Here is a 27,614-nt window from a genome sequence, read left to right as displayed (position 1 = left end):
GCTTTAGGGTGAAAAAACAAAGACAAAGCAGCGCGAGAGAAAGACCTGCTGTATTTCTGTCATCATTTTCTACAGCCTCAGGGCAGGTTTTACAACTTCCTCAACCACGGTCGATTCAAATGTGTGGCAGAATACCTTTGAAACACCTTATTGCACAGAGTGAATCACTACAATAACAGACTACACAGACCTGGATTGATGAATAAGCCAAGATGTTTTCATGTTGTTTTCTTTAAAAATTCCCACATACCACATCCTGTTTGAACTAAACAGTATTACATCCATTGCTAAGTTGTAGTCAAAGGATCAAACTTTTGGGAGACATATTTTAAAGATGCAATTGAGGAGCTTATCTTCCTGTAGAATTATGCGTTGAGGATTGTACCAACAATTAAGCTTGAGCTTTAACCCTGAAGAATGCCTGAAGCTTCTTTAAAACAATGACCAGGCTCTTCTCAGTCAGGGCTGCTTAATGTCGTAAAGGGCTCGTGTTTACGAATCAAAATCCTGTTGAGAATGTTTATTGTTAGGCAAAGTTTCTTGCATGTCAGTTTGGATCTAATCCACTCAGCAAGGGTTCTAGAAGATAATTGCTTGTGGGCAGTTTAGTTGGTAAATCCAGGCTGTTGGATTTATGGTCTATTCACACCAAGTCAGAATTTACTGCACAAAAACATGGCATGAGACATGAATTTATTAGGGATGGCACCGTTCCAATACCTGGATTGGTATTGGCTCCGATACTGACATGTTTAGATGGATCGGGTATCGGTCCATTTAGAATGGCACCGGATGTGCATTTTACCAGAATTTGAATAAGAAGCCAATTAAACTAATGTGAACTTGCCTACAAACAGACACATACAGGACTTCCTGGAGAGATCAGAATGTCAAAATAAAAGCGAGAGGGTTTTAAAGTTAAAGGTGCACGATTGAGAAATATTACTGTTGTATTTAAAATTCTAAAAGTCAATAATAATAATAATAATAATAGTAATTTATTATTTTTATTATTTGTTTACAAATTATAATAATATTTATGTTGAATGGGTTCCAGAAAATAACTGTGAATGAAAAGTGAGCTGATATCTTATAACTAAATTAAACAAATATAGATCTGAATCCTTTAAAATCCAGATACAAAATGTAATTTTTTTGGCAAAAAATAAAATAAAAACTTACTTATTTTCTACTGAACACTTAGACTAGAATTACTGTTAATTTTGCTGCGACACTATCCATTGGACAAGTTAACAAAGTTTTTCTTAATAAGTTATACATTTATATTGAAATAATGTGCAGTTAGAGGTTTGTGTTTCTTTACATATTAAAGAGTACCCCTAATAGTTCCACACAATAAATGTAAAGATATTCTAAACTGATTATGCAAAAAACAACAACACTGGTATCGGTTTGGGATCGGTATCGGCCGATACTGAGATTTCAGATATCGGAATCAGATTGGAAGAGATAAAATTGGTATCGGTACATCCCTAGAATTTACATGGTGAAGACATGAGTTTACAATGAAACAATGCACTCAGAGCCCGAAATATTGTACTGTGATATGTTTTGTTTTTCAAAGGCAAGGTTACGTTTTTTTTTTTATTTGTTCAGATGTTATAATGAATTCAGATATTTAAAATTCTTTAGAGAATTAAAAAATTTTGGCATCAGACTTGGTGCAAATGATTTGTTTTGCCAATTTTTTTTTGTGAATTTTCGTTTAAGGGCAAAGTAGCTTATAGCCTACGTCACTTTTCGGCACGCCAGTATGTCTTGCGCACAGTGCGCGTAACACAAATGTCAAGTGTCCTAGTTTTTCATATTACACGCATATTAGAGATCGACAGATAGTAGATTTTACTGATATAGATAACTGAAGAAAAGACAGAGAACCGATCGGCTGATCGTTTTCTAAATTGATTTATAAAATGTTAAAAAAATTTGCACAGACATAGATGCTATATACCTCGCTTCAATTTATAACACTTGATCATCTAATCAAAATAACAAAATATGCATTGAAGCTAGGATAAAAATATGGATAAATATTGTCAATGATGACAAATGTAGATTTAGCAAATCCCCACAAAGTGTCAGTGATTGTTTTTATTTCACCTCTAGGGGCCGCTGTTCTACTTTAGAACCAAGCCGTTCTAATTGTAGATTCCTCTAGCACCGGCCACAGGAATAAAAGGAGGGGGAAAAAAGTTAGTTCCAAAAAACAACTATCTACACCGATTAATCTGTAAAACCGATATGTCGGTCTTCCTCTAATACGGAGAGTCCGCATCTTTATGCATTGTCAGCACATGTCCCTGCTGTTGATCATGCGAAAAGTATCACGAAACAGTCACAGTGCCCATAATGTTCTTGACATGCACATCCACTGTTGTTGTTTCTACCTTTGTCTCATGTTGTTTATCGGTGATTACATCATCTTACAGCACTTCTTTGTGACAGTAATGGCTCAAATGTGAGTATTGCCACCTTGTGGACCCACAAATTAGTACAAATAATTCCTAGCGTATGCGCATACTGCATGTTCAGAGTACGAGTGAAAATCGAGCCGCACACGTTCAGTACTTGAGCACTCTTTTGATGACAAAATTTGAGTCATGCTTCCTGTACACATACACCTAGGCCTGTCGCGATTATTAAGTAACCGTCTGAGTGCAGTTATTTGATCTAACCGCGATTATTGGGCATTCAAATTCCAATCACATTTTAATGGCCAAATAAGGGAATTTTAAGAGAAAATACTGTTCAAATGCCAAGAACGGCACGTTTGTGTGTCATTCAGTTGAACTTTGAGGCCGAGCATCACTGAGCCACAGACATCAACCAGATCCTGTTGGAAAGAGTGCATGAAGCACTCTGATGCGTGCACTGTCAGAAGAGGCTTGCGCCAAACTCCAGCGAAAATATAATCAAACAAGTATAAACTTTGATATAGTGAACGCAAAGCGCTCTAGTTTCACTTTAAACGATCGTGTAATGGCAAATGTTCCTGGTTCAGACGAGCTGTTGACACGCATTGACAAAGAGGAGATGCACGCTTACTCTATTTCTGTGGAGTAATACATTGATGAAACGAAATAGTAAAGGTTTTGCTTCATGACAAATAAGGGCTTGTGGGTTTAATAATCAGAGCTGTAAAATAATGTGTGAAAGTGAAGAAATTAGGAAATAAATATTTTACTATTGCATAATATAATATAAATATAATAAAACATATATAAAAATGATATTTTATTTTTTATTTAAAAAACTATAAAATATATGAGTTCAAAAAACAAGTGTACAGTTGACCAAAACTAAAGTTGACCAAAAAGAGACATATTTATAAAAATATTTTGATATTTAATTTTTTTTTCATGTCATTCATAAGTTTTTAAAGCCTTAAAAGGAAATCATTGTTTATCCCTATTTTATTATTTGATTTATATATTTCAAGTTAAATGTGTAAAAATTACTTCTTAAGGTGTATGAAGAATACATGTTGAAACAAAGCACACCTAAAAAAAAATGACAATTTATATGACAATTAATCGTGAAAGCCCTTAACGAGACAATTAATCGTCACAGCCCTAAAACAGACAATTAATCGTCATAATCACAATTATTTGTTTGACAGTTTATCGTCAGCCAAATTTCATAATCGTGACAGCCCTAAATACACTTAGCAATCGCGTCTAACCAAAGTGTACTTTGGCCTTTACCCTGCTAGTTTTGAGCATTCTACAACCTCAGCTAAAGCCAGCGCCACACTAGCTGATTTTTCCAGTGATATTAGGCGTGAGCTTCATTGACACAATCACCAGCCAGGTGGAGGGAGACAAAGCGCACTAGGGCTGTCAGCATAGCTAAAAAAGTGCATTTACATTTTTTACTTCAAGTTCGAATTAAATTTGAATTTGAAAGACATTATTTAAGGTGAGTTTAAATCTACAAGATAACAGTTTTTTTCTACATCCACAAGAGGGCGCAACAATCCAGAACATATTTAGATGTTAACGCGTGTGTAAAATGATGAAGTCAAAAAATTTAGCCAGTTGACTTTCTGAAATCTTAAAGGTGCTATATGTAAGATTGACAACAAGCGTTTGAAATGGGTTCTGCTGTCCAAATTCAAAATATTGGAGAATTGTCTGCCCCACCCCAGACTCGAAGCTCATGCGGGTTGCCAGAATGTTGACGCAAATTAGCCAACTCAGTATCAGTTTTAAAGGATTTAAAGGATTTTTCTGGGCTTTAAGCTGTCTCAATCTTCCAAATGCATCTCCAGTATTTATCCTTGTTTTACTACACCTCTGGTTATGGTGGTATTTAGATGGATGGCGAGGCTTTTTAGGTCGGGTGGAATCTGTTATCTCTGATCCAGTTTGTTTGCTGGCTTCCATGGTTGCAGTACGCAGTGTTGTTTGCCTGCAAACTTGTTCAAATCTGGCAACCCGGCGGTGTCAAAATACTATTGGTGAGTGGGCAGTGGGCGGGATCACACAGGCCAAAACATAAACAGAAATTCTGGCCCGGAATGGAAACTTCAAAGTAGAATATACTGGCTTTAGCATTATTATCGGAGAAGCCAGTATTTCAACTTAGAATGTTTCCTAATTCTTTAATGACATATTATGGTCATTTTATGATTTAGTACAGTAAAAATATTACATATAGCACCTTTAAGTAAAAAAAGTAAAATGAGAAAAGAAACACTACAATAGACAGTTCTGTGTTATCTTGGTGTTGCACATTAGCATCAAATAAAGTACTACCACAGACACAAGCTTCATAATACCTGCAATAATACCACAGTGTTTCTCATTAAATACAGTTGTATGTATGTACCTAACGCTTATGCAGCGAGACACTAGTAAGAGAGCAAGATACAACAGCAAAAGAACTCCACCTAAGGGGCTGTTCACTCCGAATGCGTATTTTTAATGTAAGTATGCACATTTTTAATATAAGTATGCGCTAGGCTAGACGAACCGTCAGCCCGCATCAGCGTCTCATGCAGGAACGCTGTATTGTTAGACACTGCGTCCATGTAAAAAAGGAAATTCAGCCTTTGAAGTGCGTCTCGAGACACCCACATTCTGTTTTATTCACTGAGCTTAGTCTGATCTTAGCCCTAGAATGCAATCGGTTCAGTGACTTAATTCGAATGATAAAAATTAGCATTTTTATTTTACATTCGACGAATGTTCGAATTTAGTTTTTTTATTTGACAGCCCTAAAGCACACATTAACATTTGCCAGCAGGAGGTTGTTAATCACTTGACTGTCGGGACTCTCTGCTGATTTAAAGGCCACAGCAATGGGAAAAAAGGATCCAACATGACAGAAAAAATATTTCTGTCATGGGGTGGGTTTGTGTGTTCTCTTAAATTGACCAGTGAGCTTTTACTGAAGAACTGACAAGACGTCAGGCTGATCGAAATGTTTTTATCATACTTGCATCACAAATGCTGATTGTAGTCCATAATGATTTTGTCACCAATCGTTTTTCCTGCGTTTTTCTGCTGCACTAAAATGACTGCAGTGGCACACACAAACAGTTTCTTTTATTGAACGGGATTTCTTTACTCACTGAAAGCTGCATATGGACAAACGTGTTCTATGGCAAGCCTTTAGGGGATAAATACACAATCACACACTTTCGCAAGGTAAAGTTACTTCATGAATCACATCCTAAATCACTTTTTTACAATTGTTTATGCTCACTTGGTACTCCTGTTGTTATTTCGGCGAGCTCCACGTGACAGGGAATCGGAGAGAGAGTTTTGGTGAGTTGGTATTTTTGTCACATTTTGTATCGGCAAGCGTGTCATACCTCCAGCTGAAGAGACCGAGATCTCAGCAAACCATGAGTCTGCATGTGTGACACCCTCGGCCAAAATTGAGATGTTTGGAGTCTGTTAAGCGTGGCACCGGTGTAAAGTCGATCTGTTGGAGCCGTGGCCTAGTTTGCGCACATGCTCTGACATGTTGGCCCTCATGTGGGTGATGTGAGTTCAGTTTTGGCTTGCAACATTTTCTGATTGGTCCCCGTCCCCCTCTCCTCGTCATCATTTTCTGTCATCATACTACTGTTCTTTTAAATGAATGTGGCAAAAAGGCCAAAATATGCTGAAATATGAAACATATCTTAGCTCAGTATGGTTGTGCAGTGTCAAGTCTTTTGTGGGAGTTTGTTTGTGTTGGTAAAGTCATCATCCTGGTGACTGCATTATGAGGTTGACAGGCAGGTCATTTAAATCAGGGATCTGTTGAGGTTGAAAGAGCTGCTTTCTTTTGTGTGTATCCCCTAGTCATCCAAATGAGCACTCATGTATGGACACATACACAGTTTTCCTCTGTTTGGCAGAGGAAAAACTAATTTTCCATTACACCCTTTATCTCTTTCTCCTTCCACCTCTCTCACCTTCTTCTGTCAACATCTGTCATTAAGCTCCTCTGACTCTATTTGACACATTCTCACACCCTGCTTCCCTCTCTCACTCACTCATTTGTCTTTGTCATTCTTTGTTCTTAGCCCTCTCATCCCTAATGCCATCTTCCTGTGCTCTACATCAAACTACACCTTGTTCTAGTTCCTTCTTTTTTCGCACAGGCACATTCTCTGATTTGTACTCTCTGTACTCCTTTGCTGATTAGTACCATATACAATAAAAGTATTTTTTTTAAATAAATGTTCCACATTCTAAGCCTTGCACAAAAAAAATGAAAAAATAAATCACCCATCTCAGTTCATTACATTTAAACTGCTACATATGCATAGAAATTAATCAATAGTGCTAAACAAATCTCCTGCAAAGTTATGTAGAAGTATTTGCTCAGAGTTTTTTTTCTTTTAATTTGTTTACTTGCTTAGTTACTGTAATGTTGTTTGCGAAGACAATCATACTATTACTGTTACCCAGGGTTAGATGAGTTTTGCACAGGAAAGTGCCACACATTCTCTTCAGAAAGTTCACAATGAAAAAAAAGTTATTTGAAGTCTTTTACAACGTTTTCCTGTTTTCTTATGCACATTCCTTCATCAAGCCTTGTGGTACCTTGATCCCGGCATTGAATAAAGGTAAAGGTAAAAAAAAAAAAAAAAGGACAATTCTGACTTTATACCTCACAATGAGTTTATTTCTCTAATTTGTGAGTTTATTTATATATGCTTACATCTCACAATTGCTACTTGAGCCCATAGCATCTCGTAATTGCGACTTAATTTTTTTTATCTCGCCATGGAATAAAGGAAAAAAAATAAAGGTAATTCTGACTTTATATCGCACAATTGCGAATATATTTATCATAATTGCGGGGTTATTTCTCGTAATTGTGAGTTTATTTCTCGCAATTGTGACTTTATGCTATATCTCGCAATTGCGACTTTATATCTTGTAGTTGCATGATTGTTGCAACTGCGAGATCAAAAGTCACAATTATAAGAAATAAAGTTGCTATAGTGAGATATAAAGTCAGTATTACCTTTTTTATTTTATTTTTCCATGGCGGGATCAAGGTACCATAAAGCCTTGACTCAGAGCAGAGTTTTTACAACATCGAATATATAACAGTGTTGATGTATGGGCCACCCTATACCCCGATAGCCATGAGCAAGATGAAGTGAGCTGTCCGTTTCCTTCTACCTACCTCCTATATTAGAGCCTTAAGCTACCTAGCTAACGTCAGGTGTTTTGGATCAATGATGAATGAAAGCTAGGGCATAGAATGTCAAATAAAACAGCCTGAGCCTGTGAAAGAGTCTGTTTTAAAGGAGCTATTCTCTTTCTCACTTAACCCCCTTGAGGCTGCTTCAGGTCCTCTGAGTTTGTTACAGCCCAGCAGAGCAAGTTAACGAAACAAAGAACCTGTAAGACACTTGAACTGGAGCTATGCACCATGGAAAAGATTGTTCTGGATCAAATAGGATAATGATGTATCTCCCTTGTTTCGCATGTCCTTGTGCGACATGCGAAACATGATGCATGCTCTCATTTACAGCCTGTTATCTGCTTGTACTTTGGAGCTAAACTAAATCTGCTGAACTGGCTTAAATGTTAAAATGAGTTAGTAAGTGAAAACATATTCTTGATTTAATAATTTGAAACCTGAACACAACCGAATCCTAAGGTTTCTTAGCCAGCAAGGTATAATCTCAAAGTTCAAGTATAATCGGCTTGAGTTTTCAATTACAGTAACCTCCCTGTGCTTGCCTCTGTAAACTTTGGCCAGGGAGTGTCTTTCTACCTCTTTTTCTCCATTCACCAACTCCCACCCATGCCTGCCTCCATAATGATGAGATCACTTGGTTACAGATAACATTACAGCACAGCTTTTCATGTAAGCAAAATCTTTATTAGAGTCAAACAGGCCTAGGCTTTATTCGGCCAGATGATGATATTAAAACTTCATGAATCATTCTGCTCCATAAATTATGCCGCACCTTCTTACACCAGCGCGCACTGGTGGCATGGATGAATGTTCAGATCAAAGTCCATGTGCTTATTTGCTTTCTCTCTCACCTTCTTTCCCTTCATCTCTCTTCTAACCATCATATGTGTTGTATTTGACTGCTCTTTGTATGCAGAGCTGCTGTTTGTGCTTTGACAGCCTCCACCTCCTCTTCCACCCCCCGTCTAATTCCTTTATGACTGTGAGAGAGTCTTGCCCATCTGAATAGGCAGACTGTTGTCACAGTTGAGTACAATGCAGCATACTTGTGGTCCATGCTCTAAACCACTGTAATGTTGAGATTGCAAGGTAGAGAGCCGAACAGGTGACCCTGGCTCCAAGCAAAGCTAAATTTAATAAAGGATTTGTACACTTAGAGGACCATAAGATAATCCATAAGAGGTATTGGGTTCCCCCTCAAACCTTTCAGAGCCACTTATCTGCTTCTAGGCTACCATTATTGCTGGCAAAGCATGATTGGCATAGGATGTTGCATCTGAGAAATGTAGAGATGCTATTTAAAGGTGCACTTAAAGTTTTAAACTTGAAGAAATTTTTACTTTTTAACAATATGTGTAAAATTATGTTCACCCACATGAGACAAAGAATCCAGTCATACCAGTGGCCTAGAAAAATATTTTTATTGTACATAATGATGGTGTCCATCATAGTGGCCAACGTGATGAAATCAAATGACCAGCTGAATACTACTCAATCCCGATATCCTCCCTATTATCGGACACTTTCCACTGTGAAATTGAATGAATGTTCCTGGTTCAGTACAAGATAAGGTCAGTCGACAGCATTTGTGACGTAATGTTGATTACCACAGAAAGTAGTTCAGCCATGACAACTCTCGGAAATGTTTGGCATGCTGATGTAGGGAAGGCATGTAGATAAGATATTGGTCTTGGCGGACTAGATCTGCTATGTTGCTGCTACTGCAGAGCAAGTATGGAGACTTGCTACTGTTAGTAAATAAACATGCTGAGTAACCATGTGATCATGCTGCTGCATAAAACACCACAAAAGACGTGCTGCTGCACAGTTAGGTATACATTAAATCCCATGTAGCAGATCTAGACAGGTGGGAGCTGGGGATGGTGCTGCGGTGAACTGCTATCACAAGACTGAGCTATTTAAATGCTACGCAAAGAGAGAGATGCGAGCTGATTGGCTCCTCGAATATACTTGAAGGAACCAACCAGATTACTCCAAACAAACAGACTGGTTTATCATGTCACGTGTGAGTGAGCCAGTTGGCTGACGGAATATAATTCGGAAAACCTATAGAGTTTCCTGGCTGAACTTGGGTCATTTTTGACTCGTCCCTTGTTTATTTTTTATTTTTTTTATTATTATTATTTTAATCCCCTTTTCTCCCAATGTTGGAATGCCCAATTCCCACTACTTTAGTAGGTCCTCGTGGTGGCGTGGTTACTCACCTCAATCCGGGTTGCGGAGGACAAGTCTCAGCCTCCACTTCTGAGACAGTCAATCCGCACATCTTATTACGTGGCTCGCTGTGCACGACATCGCGGAGTCACACAGCATGTGGAGGCTCATGCTAAACTCCGCGATCCACGCACAACTTACCACACGCCCCATTGAGAGTGAGAACCACTTATTCGCGATCACGAGGAGGTTACCCCATGTGACTCTATCCTCCCTAGCAAGGGATACTTAGGAGACCTGGCTGGAGTCACTCAGCACACCCTGGATTCGAACTCACGACTCCAAGGGTGGTAGTCAGTGTCAATACTCGCTGAGCTACCCAGGCCCCCTTCGTCCTTTGTTTATAAAAAAAAAAAAAAAAAGCAAAAATCACAGTTACGGTATGACACTTCCAATGGAAGTGAATGGGGCTAGTACATAAACATTAAAATGCACACAATATAAAGTAAAAAAACAAAAATAACATTTTCTGGTAATTAGGGCTCTTACGATTATGAAATTTGGCTAAAGATTAATTGTCAAACATAATTGTGACTATGATGATTAAGTTTCTATTTTAGGGCTTTCGTGATTATTATATTATATTATGCAATAGTAAAATATTTCTGTCCTTAATTATTCACTTTCACTGGATATTTTAAGTCTTCGATTAAACCCGCAAGACATTATTTCTCATCAAAGAAGACTGAAGGAAGAGATTCTGTGTTTATTTGAAAATTTGTTTATTCATTTCATCATCTCCATAGAAATAGAGTAAGCGTGTGCCTCCTCTGTGTCACAGCATGTCATTATCACTGCGTGTATAATCCCGCAATGACCAAGAACATTTGCCATTACACGATCGTTAAATGAAAGTAAAATCTTTGAACTTTACCAAAATCTTCACTTATATTTTCACAGGAGTTTGGCGTGAATATCCGCAGAAGCTGTGTGCTTCACATTGCTTCAGAAACTGTTAATATTAATGCTCTCCACAGGAGCTGCTCTAAGCGGTGCGCAGTGCGGCTCAGCGAGACGCTCGAAGTTCATTCATAGTGCTCACATAATGCAATGACATCGGAAAATGAGACACGTCGATGACACAAACGTGCTGTTCATGGTATTTCTATATTCGCTTAAAATTCCCTTATTTTGACAGTAAAATGTGATTGGAATTTGAAGTGCACAATATCACACAAAACGGTTATCTCAAATAACCATGGTTAAATCAAATACTGGGATCAGACGATTATTTCATAATCACGACAGGCCAAGTGGTTATCGACAGTATGCCACAAATGCTGTAAATTTGAGCTTAATTTGTAGTGAACCCGAAACATTCCTTTAATTGATCATAGGCAACAAATATGCTTACAAGTATGGTATTTCTACAATGGGATTGGTAACTGAAAACTTTTGCGTGATGCTGTTGCTATCAGAAAAGTAAAAAATGCCAATTGATTCATCTTGTATTGAGACATGAAGATCCTAAGTTTTCCTTGTGTTCTCCTCAGGTGTGATTCGGACACAGGAGCTGCTGGATCATGAGACCGTACCCCACTACTGGCTGACAGTCTACGCAACTGACTGCGGTGTTGTCCCACTGTCTTCCTTCATGGAGGTCTACATCGAAGTCCAGGATGTCAACGATAATGCTCCTCAGACCTCTGAACCAGTCTATTATCCCTCAGTCATGGAGAATTCACCCAAAGACGTCTCCATCATCCAAATCGAGGCGTTTGACCCAGACACCAAGTCCAGTGAAAAGCTTTCCTACAAGATCACTAGTGGGAACCCCCAGGGCTTCTTTAACATCAACCCTAAGACAGGTGAGGGATTTTGAGATAAAGCTCCATGTTTTCATCTTACAGACTTTGTGCCAGTCGATGTGAAGATGCCTCAGAGGTAGACAAGACTAGACTATGAGAAGTATCTAAACTGCTCAAATACTGCTTTGAAACAGACATAGGGCGCATGGCTCGACTTTTTAAAATTGTTTAAAAGAAGCACTTGTTTAACTTTTGCTGTGTTTAAGCCATGAGACCTTTATAAGTTTCCAAGTGTTCAAAATAACATACCAGAGTGCATCGTGCTGTCATTCAGGAATACAAATGATGAGAGTATGATAAAAATTGTACATTGGATAGTGTGAGTAGCTTTGGTGCAAACAATTAATACTATATATTTTTGTGTTGTTTTGTCGCATCAGACTTGGTGTGAACAGGCATTAGTATTGTACTTAGTATGGTATGGTATCTATGGTCTTTAGTTGTTTACTGTGTGCTTTGATGCTTAAATGAAACCCAAAGCCAGGAAGTTTCAAGCCGTTTTCATACTGTATTTAACACTAAAAGCGATCAGTTCTTCGCAGTAGACATCCATCTATAGGACTCTTACAAATAGAGAGGAAGAGATAGGTTAGCAATGTTCAGATGGACTTCTGAGATTCTTAGAGTGCTTTGCTGTAGTCTCAGACCTATGTTTTTATGTAAATCTACTGAAGCATACAGTGTAGCACAATGCTCAGTGAATAAGTCTGGAGGCACACTCGCCTGTTCCATTGCGTGTTCTTGTTTTCTTACCCTGTCTCTCTCACCCACTAACTCTCTGCTCTCATTCTCACTCTCTTCATGGATCACTTTGTACACATATGGGGTTTGCTAAATGGACCCACACTGAATATTTTATACTGCAATTTCTCCCCCCCCCCACCTTAGATAAGAACATGATTTTGCCAGCATACTGAGGAGAACAGGCGTAAAAAGGTGCAAAGATCCAGAGGCGGGCAGCTGTAGGGCACCTTGAAATGATTCATACTTCAAGTTTTAGACTTTTCAGAAACATGTTAGGTCAGATTACTTTGTGCATGAAATATCTTCACTATTGTTGTCTCAACTTGTTTTAGTGCTTAGAACAAATAACTTTCAAAGTTTTGGCGAGGAACATGGTGATAGCTTGTCTATACTTTCCCAGAGGAAAATGTTATTGCTTGTAATCTTTCTTTGGAGAAACAAAAACATACACATATACATACAGTATATGTACACATATAAGTGAGTTGACAGCAGATTGTAGGAGTAAAGAGCTATAAAGAGGGATAATGTACAGTCAGCCGGTTGTTATCGCAAATTATTACACAGCTATCTGGAATACTCTATTCTGATTGGTCAATGGCGCCATTCAGTGGTCAGATATTGCTCTGTAACAACCGCACATCTGGGGATTTAGACGTATCAGACCGCTCATCTGGGTTCTTTGAGCCATCTCTCCTGCTTCTCGGATCACTGTGCGATCTCTACAAGTAAGCTAATAAAATAATTTCAACTCAAATCAATGTTTCATGTGCATTTATTTATTTATTTGGCGAGTTGTCTTGTAATAGGCTGAATAATGAGGAGTCAGACTGTCATTTTCACAAAATAAACACCAACAGAACTCCGACGCAAACCGGAGGTTGATTTCAGCTGTTCAGCGATTTCTTTCTTCTCACATAATTACACAATTTCAGAGCAAATCAATGTTTCATGACCATTTGTTTGTCTGTTTGGCAAGTAGTCTTGTAATATGCTGAATATTGAGGAGTCAGGTGGTCTTTTTCACAAAATAAACACCAACAAATCTCTGATGCAAACCGGAGGTTGATTCCAGCTGTTCTGCGATTTCTTTCTTCTCAAATTACATAATTTCAACGCAAATCAATATTTATGTCCATGTATTTATTTTTTTGGTTAGTAGCTGTGTAATAAGTGGGATAATGTACAGTCAGTCGGTAGTTATCGCAAAATAACCCCCTTCACCCTGTCTGAGTATATTGTGCGATAACAACCGGCTGACTGTACATTATCCCTTACATAAACCCAGACAGAGATATAAATAAATAAATGCACATGAAACATTGATCTGAGTTGAAATTATTTTATTAGTTTACTTCTAGAGATCGCACAGTAATGAGCGGTCTGATATGTGGCTGTGCGGTTGTTACTGAGGAATGTCAGACTGCTAGAAGGCACCATTGACCAATCAGAATCGAGTATTCCAGAGAGCCGTGTAATAAATGTGGATAGCAAAGCCCATTCATGATTTTTCTCTCCTATAGGTACATTTCTCTTAAATTCACAAGCTTTATATGGATTAAATAAGGACGTGAATAAAATCCTTTCAAACTTTGGGAAGCTGAAAGTAATCAGTCTGAGAAACTGGCCCTCAAGTTTTATTTGAGTTGAAGGTTTTGGCTAGTCTGTGAAAGCTGGTGGCCAGACTCTCAGTGTTTTACTGACTTGTGTGGTCTTTTTTCCCCATGCAGTCAGATACACAAATGTTCAGGTTATTTTTGCTAGCAGTGGCCAATGAGAGTTTCAGACCAAATAAGGGTTTGTCCTCCAGAAGACTGTGTTCTCACTAACTATTCCACACTTGGATCCTTTCCATGGAAAGAAAAAAAGGAAAGGAGGAAAAAGGAGAGGAAAATTGAGGATGTCTGAATTTTTAGTCATTAAACATTAACTGTTCAAAGAGCAACGGATGTGTGAATTATTAAAGTGTGTGTTTGCATGCATTACCATGAGAAAGAGATAAGAATTTTTATCTCTGAGACGTGTATTCGCAATACTTCTACTTTAAAGTTCTGAGGTCTTTCGTTCTTAGTAGTCAACAGTTTCAGAGAAGTTCCTGAAATATTTTGTGCATATCAGATCTCCGGAGGAAGAGGTCCGCAAGCATAACTGATCTTGCTGTAAACCGTATCAGCTTGTAATGTTGTGTTGTAGACAGAAAGCATGAGACCGTGCTCAGTCACCCAAACACTTTCAGACTCAGACATAACATAACATAACTGGGAATAATCAGGGATGTGTCCATTTCACTCCTCTAGATAATAGACAGCTGCACATTGTGTACAGTGCTGTAAAATTGGGAAAGTTCAATGGAGGGGATCTATTCTATGCAGAACCAGTTACATCATGTTGTAGTTTGTCAGCTTAATTATGTAATATTCATTTAAACAATGATTCTAAAAGTCATAATTCTAAAAATTAAAATTCAGCCTCAAGGTTGATTGGTTTTGACCACATTGATTTTCATTTTGCACAGATTTACACAGGCTTATCACAGGTGATGATTTAAATGCTTTTTTAAGCATTTCACAATAACTGGGAGTTTAAGCCATTTAATGGAATCATGATGACAAGCAATGCTTCAGTTTTGATCTCAGAAAAAAAAAAAATTAAAGATCTCAATTACAACCTTGGAATGAAAATAAAACATTTCAGTCACTACCTCCTTGAAAAATAAATTAATTTAGCAAAAATTAAACATTTCAGGTACTACCTCAAAAATACATGGAAAAAAAAAAAGAAAATATGTTCCATCACAACCTTAAAAACAAAATGAAATATTTCCATCACTACCCACTACCTCATATAATTAAATGTTCTCAAAAAAGTTTTTAAAAAAAGAACATGAAAGATTTCAATCACTCCCTTAAAGAGTTTTCTTTCACTTCTTTAAAAAGAAAATTAAAGGTTTCAGTGACTACCTTATACAGAACATGAAAGATTTCAGTCATTGCATAAAAAGAACATGAGAGATTTCATTCACTTCTTTGGAATGAAAATAACAAATTTAAGTCACTACCTCCTTGGAAAATAAAATATTTCAATCGCTACCTCAAAAATAAAATAAAAGATTTTAGTCACTACCATAAATAGAAAAATTTTCTGTCACTATTTCAAAAATAAAATGAAAGATTTTAGTGACTGCCTTAAAAGAACATAAAACCATTCATTCACTACCTAAAAAATAAATGAAACATTTCAGACACTACCTTAAAAAGAACATGAAATATTTTAGCAACAACCTCCACAGAAAAACTGATTTCATTCACTAAATCAAAAAGAAGATGAGAATAAAAGTCTCTTATTCTTTAGCTGAGGTTAATTTAGGTATTTAGGAAATGTTCCAGAGAGCGATTGAGAGTGATGGCATGTCTTTGAGGGAAGGTAAGGTGGCAGACATGCTAGGTATGTACCTGCATATCAAAGCATGTTAAACTTTCATCCCTGAGACACTGCAGAAGTCTAAAAAGCAGAGCTGAAGACTAGAGATCCCTACTAAATCTCTCTACAGTACATGGATGAAAGCAGCCATTTGTGTGTGTGTGTGTGTGTGTGTGTGTGTGTGTGTGTGTGTGTGTGTGTGTGTGTGTACAGGTTTAACTATATTTGTGAGTGTCACGGTTTTGAAAATGTCCTCACTAATATAGTGAAACTTGTTGAAAACCCACCAGTGAGCACATTTAATTTGGTCATCTCTAGTAAAAAAATTTTTACAAATCTTGTTAAGCTTGAAATCTACTGATGTGCACAGGTTTCTGTGAGGGTTAGGTTAGGTTTAGGGGTAGGGTTAGTGTGTGTGTGTGAGAGAGAGAGAGAAAGAGAGAGACAGAACAGGACAGTATCCTAGGCTACAATATTACTAGATTAGATGAAAGCCAGTTGAATCAATTATAACTTCCTTATTACACTTAAAAGTACTTCATGCGATATTGCTCAAACCATCAAGCAATTAACTCATAACACTTAACCTTATCATAGGTTGTAATAAAACCATAGCTACCTGCATTATTTATATTTGATTAAGGTTTCCATGGGCGTTCTGATTACAAAACACAAACTACAGCAAGTCTTATCTCCGAGTCCTGTTCATTTCATTTTGAATACAGAGATTAATTGTTATCACCGCCGACCTCTGTTAGTATTTAATTTTCTTTCCCAATATGTCACGCCTGATGATAAAGCAGTTAAATATATAGCAGGCAAAACCTCTGTAATTACATGCTCGGAAAGTGCAGAGCCCAGTGCTGGTGCTTCTACAAAGCTGTAGTGAAAAAAATAAGACCTGTGGGAAGAAACAGAATAAACTTGTTTGTTGGTTTGCTGGTAGATCCGAGAAGAGCACATGTGAAGCATCTTAGTTTAATTATTTATTTGTCAGTGGACATTATTGTCTGCTTTGTCTCAAAACCAACTTGGATGATATTGACTGGTTGATTTAGTTGTGTACGTGTTTGTGTGTGTGTGTGTGTGTGTGTGTGTGTGTGAGGTAACTAGGCCTTGGATGAGAGGTGCTGTTTGTCTTTTGGCAATGGTAAACAGGTCTTAGTGCTGCTTTTGTGTTTCATTGAAGGGGACATACCATGGCAAACATGATTTTCCTTGATCTTTTGAAATAAAAGAGTGCAATGTACTATGCAGACATACTCTAACGTTCACTGAACAAAGCTCCCTCCCTTAACGTTTGTGGGAAAGTAAGCCGCAAAAACGGTTCATTATTACATCACAACCATGCTTTTGTGGTCAAAGGATATGGGTTTTTTCAATGGTCAATGCCAATATCTAGAGAGCAGTAGAACAGATGGCCAATTTAATATTATTATATAGTATATAAGGCAGGTTAATGATGACAAAAGGGGGTGCTTACACTTTAACCAGACAAGTGGGCACAGTTAGTGGCTGAAAATCTCTAATGGGCCAAATATGAGCCAATATATCGGCCTATCAATAATGTTTCCATACCAGTTAAGGCTACCTTATATTGCTACAAAAACTCCCCCCATCCTATTTTTCAGCATATTAATGATATTCAACATAAATCTTGATAATTTTGTATTTGCTATGAATTGGTTTAAAGGTGTTTTTTTATCAGAGGTACCATAATTTCATCTAAAGAGCCATTGTAGCCAAGTGGATTCAAAATGTTTAAAGCATGAAACTTTAGTTAAAAATAATGATGGCATGTTTTATTTCCACTAATTGAACACATTCAATTAAGAATGATATTTAATCTTTTTTTATTTGTATGCACCAATAAAAAAATACAGTAATAAAAAGTATTATTAACCTACATATACTAGTCATTCATTCAAGGTTTCGTACACCAAAGAACAAGTTGGTGAATACTGGCATTGTTATAAGGACTGGGCAATTTATTGAATATTCATGAAATAATTGCAATGATTTGCTAACGATCTAAAATGCAATATTGTGAATAATAAGTTAGTAAATAGTATAAATTATTTTATTTATTTTTGATGCTCTTCCAAAATAATGGCATTATGTGAAGGTGAAGTAAATACGACAAGAAGGTTCAAGTGGGTTTAAACTTTTTTTTTTTTTTTTTTTTTTTGCACATCCTGTTCATTCTCAAAAAATGTTTTAGTAAAAGTATTATAAGTGGAATATGTAATATAAAATATAACGAAGATGGTCCCTATAGAACTCCAGGTCATATAATTTAAAGACTGTAGTTCTCTCTGACATCTGTGCAGCAATGCCAGACTCAACAGAAAGCACCATAAATATCCAGGGAGGTACCTGGCAGAGCAACGTGTGTCCCTGTTGGATTTGGGTTTTGTCCTAGAGCTGCATTAATTGTCGTTGTGAGTGCAGATTTTTTTCAGCGAGTGTGGCTGAGGATAATGACACAGTCCAGGTGATTGGATTGTTCCTGTTTTTGTGAGTCAAGTCATGCAAAAGAGCCTGAGTGTGGTTAGCCTTTCTCGCACTGACCTCAGTCCCTTCTCACAAGGCAGTTGAAGTGATAGGGAGTGTGTGGGTTTGTTCTTGCATAAATACGTTGTGTGTGTGTGAATACATGTGCATAAGAGTACACCTGTGTGTGTCCCTGCATAAATGTACATGTATTTGTTAACTTATACACTCCCTCTGCTCTCTCATTCTTTCACACTTTATTTTTCTTTCTGTTTCTCTGAGGTCTATCCCAGAGTCCTTTGCTCTTTGAGGTATATGGGCGGACCGCTAGACTCACCGTCTCCTCGTTTGCCCTCATGAAATGTTCTCTCTCAGTGTCTACACTAGCTTTTTTTTTTTTTTTTTTTTTTTGCTTAACTGTGTGTGTAAGGGATCTTTCTGTGTTCTACCTGTTAGTGAAGAAAAATTGAAGAGAGTCCATCTGCCTGAAATTTGCTTTCAGCTTGGTTTCAAAAGAACCCCGCTGAGTTGCACTTTGAACAGCGTGATATAGAAATAGCCTCTGTGTGAGCGAGCATTTGTATTTGCACAATTGAACATGACTACTCATTTCTTAGAGCGGAAGCCCATGTGCAGAGAGAGAGAGAGAGAGAGAGAGAGGGAGGGAGGGACACAGAGGGATCAAATGTCTGAATATTTTTCATAACTGAAAGCTGCATTTTCTGCTTAAGCAAGCCAGAGGAACACTTTTGTTATTTATGATGATTAAAACATGCATTCTAATAGCCCCATACGTCCAGAAGTAAATACTCTCCTCTGTGGTGTGCATAGGGTCCAAGATACATTTTGGTACACCTACACTAGGCGAGTGGATTTAAGAAATTTACTGTCCATACATACACTCACCGAGAACTTAATTAGGAACACTATGGTCCTAAAAAAGTACCCAGCGTGGTCTTCTGCTGTTGTAGCCAATCCACCTCGAGGTTCGACATGTTGTGCATTCTGAGATGCTATTCTGTTCACTACAATTGTACAGAGTGGTTATCTGAGTTACCGTAGGCTTTGTCAGTTCGAACCAGTCTGGCCATTCTCTGTTGACCTCTCTCATCAACAAGTTGTTTCCGTCCACAGAACTGCCGCTCACTGGATGTTTTTTGTTTTTGGCACCATTCTGAGTAAATTCTAGAGACTGTTATGTGTGAAAATCCCAGGTGATCTGCAGTTACAGAAATACTCAAACCAGCCCATCTGGCACCAACAATCATGCCATGGTCGAAATCAAACTGAGATCACGTTTTTCCCCATTCTGATAGTTGATGTAAGCATTAACTGAAGCATTGCACTGCTTCAGTTGATTGGCTGATTAGATAATCGCATGTATAAGTAGGTGTACAGGTGTTCCTAACAAAGTGCTCTGTGAGTATATTTTTTAACAGCCATGAAACTGCATTTTGCATTAGTTTTAGTTAAAAAAAAAAGTCTAGCTGAACTAGTGGTACATTTTGAAAAATAATTGGAAAAAATTACCCACTAATAATAATAATAATAATAATAATAATAAAAGTTATTCGAAAACTTGCAAGTCGCAACATTTTTGCTTGTGTTTTCGTATTCAATTTGATTCACTCACTTCAGTTTAAACCATGCATATATTGCTGTTCCTAAAAAGTAACCAACCAAGTGGCCAGTTTGTGGTCCACTATAAAATGGTTCATTTAATTTTCTAATGCAAATCGTATTTTACACTTCCCGATTGTTCATTTTGAACCCTAGGCGTGCAGGTAGTGTTGAGTATGGGAATTATTTATCTAGCCGGTGGGCAACAGCCAATGTTCTTGATATTGTCGGTACAGAAAGCTAAAACTACAGTGGTAAAGGGACAAAGAGATATCTGCATTAGCTCTCTCTTTGTCCCTTTACCACTGTAGTTTTAGCTTTCTGTACCGACAATATCAAGAACATTGGCTGTTGGGATAAAAATCAACTCAGGTAATTAGAAAGTCTACGAGCCACCTCTGTGCCTTTGAGCTCTGCTCTGCTTGTTTAATTGGAGTGAAAGGAGGATATCGCTGCAATGATTCACAAGGCCTGCTTTCCTCTCCTCTCTCCTCCTTTCGACTTTTGCATCAGCTTTCAGCAAGGCCCTGCTTTTTTTAAAGGAAAAAAAAGAAAAGAAACAGAGGCTGTTAGACAACAATGCCAAGTGCTCTTTACAAAAGGTTCAACCCTGAGCAAGGGAAGCTTGAAAAGAAATGGATATTACATCCAACAACTTCCTGTCATTTCCTGCCTTTTAGGCTCCCATAATTGGCATAAGGCACAAAAGGTTATTAAGGATGGAAAACTAAAGCGAGATGCGGAGGAAAAAACACAACTCGCTCCCCCTCCCTCGCTCTCATTCCTGTGGATAAAGTTGCAGGGTTTTAGAGGCTTGTGAAGCATATCCAGCGGTGCACCTGTCCTGCTTGTTTACTGCTAACCTACGGATTTCACACCCCAGAAATCTCCCCTGATATTCAACCCGCATGTAGGCAAAGCAAGAAAAGTCCACAAAAGAGCTTGACCTCTGATCTTAGAGTAAGCTATTTACAGTCTTCCTACAGGATCTCTCCAGAGGGTATTTTGCTTATTATATCTCCATGTAATACATGCAATGTGTTTTGCTGCAGAACGAGAAGCTTGTTGTTGAAATATCTGTCCCTTAAAGGTGAAGTATGTAATTTTTGCCTAACCCAATTTAATGTGCTGAGACAACTGTAACTAAGCCATTCGCAGGTTGACATCCCAAATGTTCCACAAATATGATACACTTAGGTGTCCCATTACTTTTTGTAGAACATTTGAGGTCCAAATCCTATTTTTTATTAGAACTATACAAGTTAGATAAACTATTAACTAAAATAAAATGAACAATTAAGCATAAATAAGTAGCTAGTTTTTAAACACATAAAATGTTTGTATATCCCTTTCCCCCATTAAAATGGTCAGTTTGACTTTTCGTCAATTCCTACCTCAGAGGGCTTAACTTGCTTGACCAGCAATTAAAATGTCATAATTTAAGAGCTATGTCATAATTACAATTAATTACAGTAAAAACTGTACCTATTTATTACCAAAACCAATTTTTGCTATGTCCCACATTTTGTGCACAGCCCTGTTACTACAAAAAACTAACATCCTTAAAATTGTGGCACCCAAGATGTAACATCATTTGGGCCATTTTTTCAGCACGGCGGGAAGAAAAGTAAATAAAATTATTTCGTTTTCTCTCATTTTACGCAAATTGTAGTGTTGACTGCATTCATCAAGCTCAACATTTCAGCCCTGTTACCCAAGTTACTGTAAGAAAAAATAATCAACAAAGAACTATTTTTCTTTAATTTCGTTTTTTGAGTGGCTCAGCATGGCAACTTCTGGCTTAACCATTGGTTTAGGGTAGGACTGCCTGAATATCATACCAATAATCATAATATTTGCCATTCTGTTTGGTGCTGATAGTGGTGCAGAAACACACTTCACCTGATGCTCCATACCTTATAATGTTGAAAAAAATCAATGTTAGGTTCTTAATTCGAACATGCAGACATGACCTTGTGCGCACAAGCTTGCACAGAGGCAGGAATGCAATGATTTAGTGCTGTAAATCCAGGTCATGCATGAGTGAGCTGTGAGCTTTGGAATACTCAAATCAAAAAAAATGTTTTGAAAGAGACATTATCTTCCAGGGATTTGTCTCTTTATTCTTGTTCATTCTCTCTCACTCCCCCTCTCTTTCTCTCGCTCTTTCTCTCTCTCTCTCTTAGTAATCTCAGTCACTCTCAGATAGGAATTTCCTACCATCAACTGCCCCCCAGGGGCCTTTGGTTGCTAAATGTGGCGACAGAGCCGAAACCACTGGATGGGACTGATGGGATTTATTCAGATGATGTCTGCTTTATCCACCAATGAGTATGAGAGGTCCTATTGTGTGATTCGCCTGGAGACATCAGCATTTTACTGTGTCCACAAAAACACATGGCTTCAACAGATATTAGATCAAATTAAATTCAGTCCAAGGCCACTGCTAAAACTTTTCTGATACTAGTAGAAATGTTTTTGAAATGTTTATTTAACTTGAGGTCAGTCACAAGTAGTGTTTTGTAAAGGTACATTCAGACTTCAGTCAGACTTAATTTCGATTTCAGTCAGACTAAAACAATAATTTTTCTTTTTTTAAATGTCATGTATACTCTTTAGTCTTGTAATGATCAGTTTGATTTTTGCAAAGTTGGACTAACGGGCCTAAATAATGCAATTGTGGCTTGGCTTCGTCCAGCATTTATTCATACACATGCAGGGTTTGAAATGAACTTTTTGGCTCGTCGGCCACTGTGGCTATTGGTGTTCCAAGGTCACTAGTAGCCACTCTGCATGTTCACTAGCCAAAATTCCCCACCTCGCAAAAAGTGATAAAGGTAACTGGAGACTGTAACTGCATGCATTTTATTTGAATGAGAATAATATTACTTTAGCAGGACACAGGCCTAAGTCACCTATAGGATATCTGAAGGCAAATATGGCCAGTTAGAACAGGAGTAGGATAGAACAGGTCAATAATTTGTCCATAATTCATGGAAGTTTTAACCCCTTCATTAAATTTACCATTGTTATAGCACTGTTTAATAGTGGCAAGGCCATTACCACAGGTAAGACCATGGATGGCTTTAAATTACTGTGTTTAGGTTAATGTTTAGTCTTTTCTAAAAACAACTAATAGCCTCAATACATTTAGAATCCTTTAACAACAACTTTCACAGTTGTGATAAAAATAAAGCCTAATAGTTTCACTAGATTTTATATGAATCTACAAGTTACCAGTTAGTGTTACTGCAGGAAAAAAATAAAAACCTTTTAGTAAGAATGATGTGTATTTTAAAAACTGATGATGTGATGTGTATTGAAAATGCTCGCTCAGCTTCGCTAACAAAACGACGTATGGTCAGATCTCTGGCGATCTTATCTCTGGAGTACGCTGATGTGCGCTACAGCTGTCACGCGAAAGCACACTTCGCCTGCACAGATGCGCGTTAGTTATGAGAAGCATGAATATCAATAAATTTGCTTCGGCAACGCAACTCCAAGTCGCCCAAATTTAATAAATTTCAATGCAGGAAAAACCCAGAAAACGTCACCTGCCAAAGTGGCTAGTAAGAGTGATGGAGTTACCTGCCACATTTGGCGGGTTGGCAGGTGTTAATTTCAAACCCTGTACACATGAATACTTGAACAGACGGGTGAAGACTATAGATCGACTACGCAAAAACCTGCTGTTGCTCAGTTGTAACTGCACATGTAAATGTACTGATTGACAATGAATAAATTGTTGAAAGTTGCTGTACCATTGCTTTCTAGTTGGTGTTCCTATGGCAGTAGCCAACTGCTGTCGGACATGCCATTGGCAGTTGCCGCATTGCTCCTCTTTGCATTTGTATAAAGTTAAACTTTTGATTGTTGCTTATGTTTCCTCAAATCACCCACTCTCATTGAGAATAAACCACTTCCGTTTGAAGTAAAATGCTGTCAATGTAAACACCTTTTTTTCCATTTTCCATTCGTTGCCCACACAATTACACACCAAGTCAGGCCTTTTTAAGCTATTTGATGCAAATTTGGCAACTATTTAGAATACATTGTTGTAGAAACAAAGTATTTTTAGAAAAATATGATATCATTCAGCATTTGCAGCTTTTCTTCTATTTGAGCACACGTGTGTGCGTGAGTGTGGCTGATTTGAGTGTGAGTGTGTGTCTCATTTGGGTCTTTGATAGGCTCTATTGAGTGTTCTGTGGGAGGTTAATGGTGTGAGGCTTCTTCAGAGAGACACAAACCCAGCAAAGTTTCCATTCTCAACCTGAAGTGTTGCCTGTTTCTACCTCTCTCTTAACTCTGGAATGGCTACCATTCACACACAGTATGTGCCAGTGTGCATGTTAGAATAAGGAGGAGGGGTAGGGTGCATTTGGGAACATTGCCTGGCTCTACCCACTATAGTGTTAGTGGGCTGCGAGAGCATTTTGTATATACATTTATCTGTGTCTGAGAGCAGTGTGTGCGCTTGAGACGTTAATGAGGAATGTGGTGTCTCAGTCTTGGACACAAGGTGCTGAATTTCTGCCTGTTAAATAATACCTTTTCTAAAGACTATCAGTGGCCTTCTGTCTGAGCGAGATTGCGTTCAAGAGCGCCAGAAAGAAAAAAAAATAGCCCTTCTTTTTTTGCCGGCGCAGAAGCATTTTAGAGGAAAGGGCAGAGTGTCATTTACCGAGACACTCCATTGATCTTTTTGCTATTTTCTCTTTAGTTTTTTCCTTTCTTCTCCCCATTATATGTGAGATTTAACAATGTGTTTACTGTTGGAGTTACAGTGGTTAGCAGAGGAGATTTTAGCCGAGGGTCACGCGCTTGCATTGAGCGAGGCCAGCACAAGTTCTAAATACCTCAGTGTACATAGTGACGGATCAAATAATGAAATCTTTGGGCAGAATTCATTTACTTTCTCAGAAACAATGAGGGTAAACATCATCTGAGGGTGCTACCACTAATGAAATGATGAGGCTGCTACACAAAGCACAATTCACTGCCTGCATATGAGCCAACCATCAACCCAAACACTGGCGATCCATCCTTTCTTTCTTTCTTTCTTTGTTCTTACATCTCCTGTCTTCCAATTTCTTGTTTTTCTTTTTCCCAAAATATCTGAACTGTAATTGTCCTTGTCCACGCTTAGCCAATGATTTTTTTTGGTGGGGGGGCAGGGATTGTGGGTATGAACGATGGACATCTCTAATTAGGGCCCTAGCACTGAAAGTGCGGAGGCCCTATTGTTCTTCTAAGGATTATTATTATTATTCTTTTCAAGGTTTTCAGTAATTTTGTAGTACTTAATATGCATGAAACTCTTGAAATTTTGCAAGGGGGGCTTTGTAGCACCCCCATTTTCACCTACATTCATCAAAATTGATACATATAGTTCTCATCAAGCCGTACAACTTTCATACTCAGTCATTAGCTCCACCCAACAGGAAGTCAGCCATTATTGATTTTCTGAAAATCGCAGGCTCTGAACTTTTAAATACTTCTCCAAGGGGATTCAAGTGACTGGCACCAAATTTGTGCAACATCATGCCAAGATATTGTAGATGCTAAATTGCAAATTGATTTTTATATTTTGAACGGTGTCGCCATGGAAAAGCAATACATTTATGGCAAAAAATGGGTAACAGGAAGTGCCTTATATCTTCTGTGTGCATTGTGTTATTTTGATGAAAATTCAGCTGTATATTTGGTAATGGGAGCTGATCACATGGATGCGGCTATTATGGTCACGGTCATAGCGCCACCAACTGGCAGAAGAAAGTATGGCACTTTTAACAGACTTTGAAATAGTCCTCTTATGTTTACATGAATTGCTTCAAAATTCTTTAGAATAATATCAAGACACTGCTGATGTAAAATTGTCATCTTAAATAGTGTTGCGATGGCAACAAATTAATTGTTATTATTCCTTCTTACTATATTTGGGTGGTTTTGAGGCACTTGGCATCCTTAAAATTTCATGAAATTTTGCAGACACATCAGAGTCATTGGCCATTGGGGGGGGTGCTGCTCTGTAGTGCCCCTTTTAAAATGGGCATGTAAGATGGCCTCTGTAGCACCCCCATTTTCACCTACAGTCACCAAAATTGGTAAATAAATAGTTCTCATCAAGCTGGACAACTTTCATAATTATAGTTATTAGCTTCCAACAGGAAGTCGGCCATTTTTAATTTTTAAATATTGCAGTCTCTGAACTTTTAAATACTCCTCCTAGGGGATTCATGAGACTGTCACCACATTTAGACAACATTATGCCAAGACATTGAAGATGCTAAATTGTGAACAGATTTTTGATATATCAAACAGTGTTGCCATTGTGAGGCATTAAGTTAATGGCAAAAAATGGGAAACAGGAAGTGTCTGATATCTTCTGTGTGAAATGTGTGATTTAGGACAAAATTGAGATATATGTTTAGTCTTGGAGGCAAATCACAAGGATGTAACTATTTTGGGTCACAGTCATAGCGCCACCACCTGGCAGCTGGAAGCGTGGCTCTTACAACAGACTTTAAAATAGTCCTCTTATATTTACCCAAATTACTTAAAATTGTTAAGAATAATGTCAAATGCCAAATGCGTGTGTCCACCTTGCATTGTTTTCCAAAAGCCACCGGGTGGAAATGGACCCATGGTTCTCGGGCCCATCATCATTGCTTGCAGCTATTTTGCAGCTTGTTCTTATGTGTCTGTTCAACAGCCGTACACATCAGCCCTGAAGTGAAATACACACATGCACTCTTGTGGAATGATAGCTAGGTGAAGGAAAGGTTAATTTGAGCCTTGAGATGTGTCTTGATTCTCTATCATTGCAGACAGCAAGCACATCTGCATGCAATCAGGTTCTTGGTTCATAAACTTTCAGAGCATTGTGAATACTCCTTTAATACAACACTTAAAAGAGCAGAGAGTTTGATGACTACCTATGTTTAGAGTTTATTTTCAATCCCATGTTTGACTGAGAAAAAGAGCTGAGTTTTGACCGGGAGAGGGAGGCGTGTTGCGGCCTGGGCTATTTCTGCTTCCTGCATGTGTGCCATTGATGGCTTCTGGTTTCGGAAATCCTTTTTTGCACAAATCAGACGTGGTGCAGTCGGCAGGCGTCTCTCGTGTGGCTGGAGCTGGCAGTGTCTCCCGCACTCTCTGCCCTGTCTAATTTACAATTACACAGATGGAGAAACACAAGTCTGCTTATTATCTGTTATCGAGACGCTCTGTACAGAATCATGCTTATTTGCATAGTTCTTCAAGATTTCTCTTTCTGTATAAACTCTTTTCTCCTGGATTTGCACTGAGCACAGATCCTATTTTGCTGTAATGTAGAGCCTTTAAGAGAAATCTCCTAAAACCAACCCACACACACAGAAAAACACACATCTACTTACATATTCACACATGGAGTAAACAGAGTGATAGTTACACTGAGATTTTGCTCTTTCTTTAAAGATTTTAGTGGAGTTAAAGCTGTTTGCAATGATCGTTGTGAGGATAGTGACACATAGTGTGTGAGGTTTTTGCTTTCTATTTTTAGGCCATGTGAGTGAGTGTTTACACTATGGGTGTTTGTTCAGATTTAAAACAGTCATGCAGTTATGTGCAGCT

The 27,614-nt window shown here is 38.0% G+C and overlaps 1 protein-coding gene across 2 annotated transcripts in view; it reads left to right on the top strand.

The window, feature by feature from the left end:
* The window catches only part of LOC127444526 (protocadherin Fat 1-like), a 142,242-nt gene that overhangs the window by 27,714 nt on the left and 86,914 nt on the right, over positions 1-27,614 (top strand). For both annotated transcript variants that reach the window (XM_051703928.1, XM_051703929.1), the window contains exon 3: positions 11,406-11,720. In XM_051703928.1, the coding sequence (XP_051559888.1) occupies positions 11,406-11,720 (315 nt within the window). The remainder of the gene's footprint in view (positions 1-11,405; positions 11,721-27,614) is intronic.

Source organism: Myxocyprinus asiaticus, chromosome 8, assembly GCF_019703515.2.
Source record: "Myxocyprinus asiaticus isolate MX2 ecotype Aquarium Trade chromosome 8, UBuf_Myxa_2, whole genome shotgun sequence".
In the NCBI taxonomy this organism is placed as follows: Eukaryota; Metazoa; Chordata; class Actinopteri; order Cypriniformes; family Catostomidae; genus Myxocyprinus; species Myxocyprinus asiaticus.
This window is presented reverse-complemented; position numbering and strand designations above follow the sequence as displayed.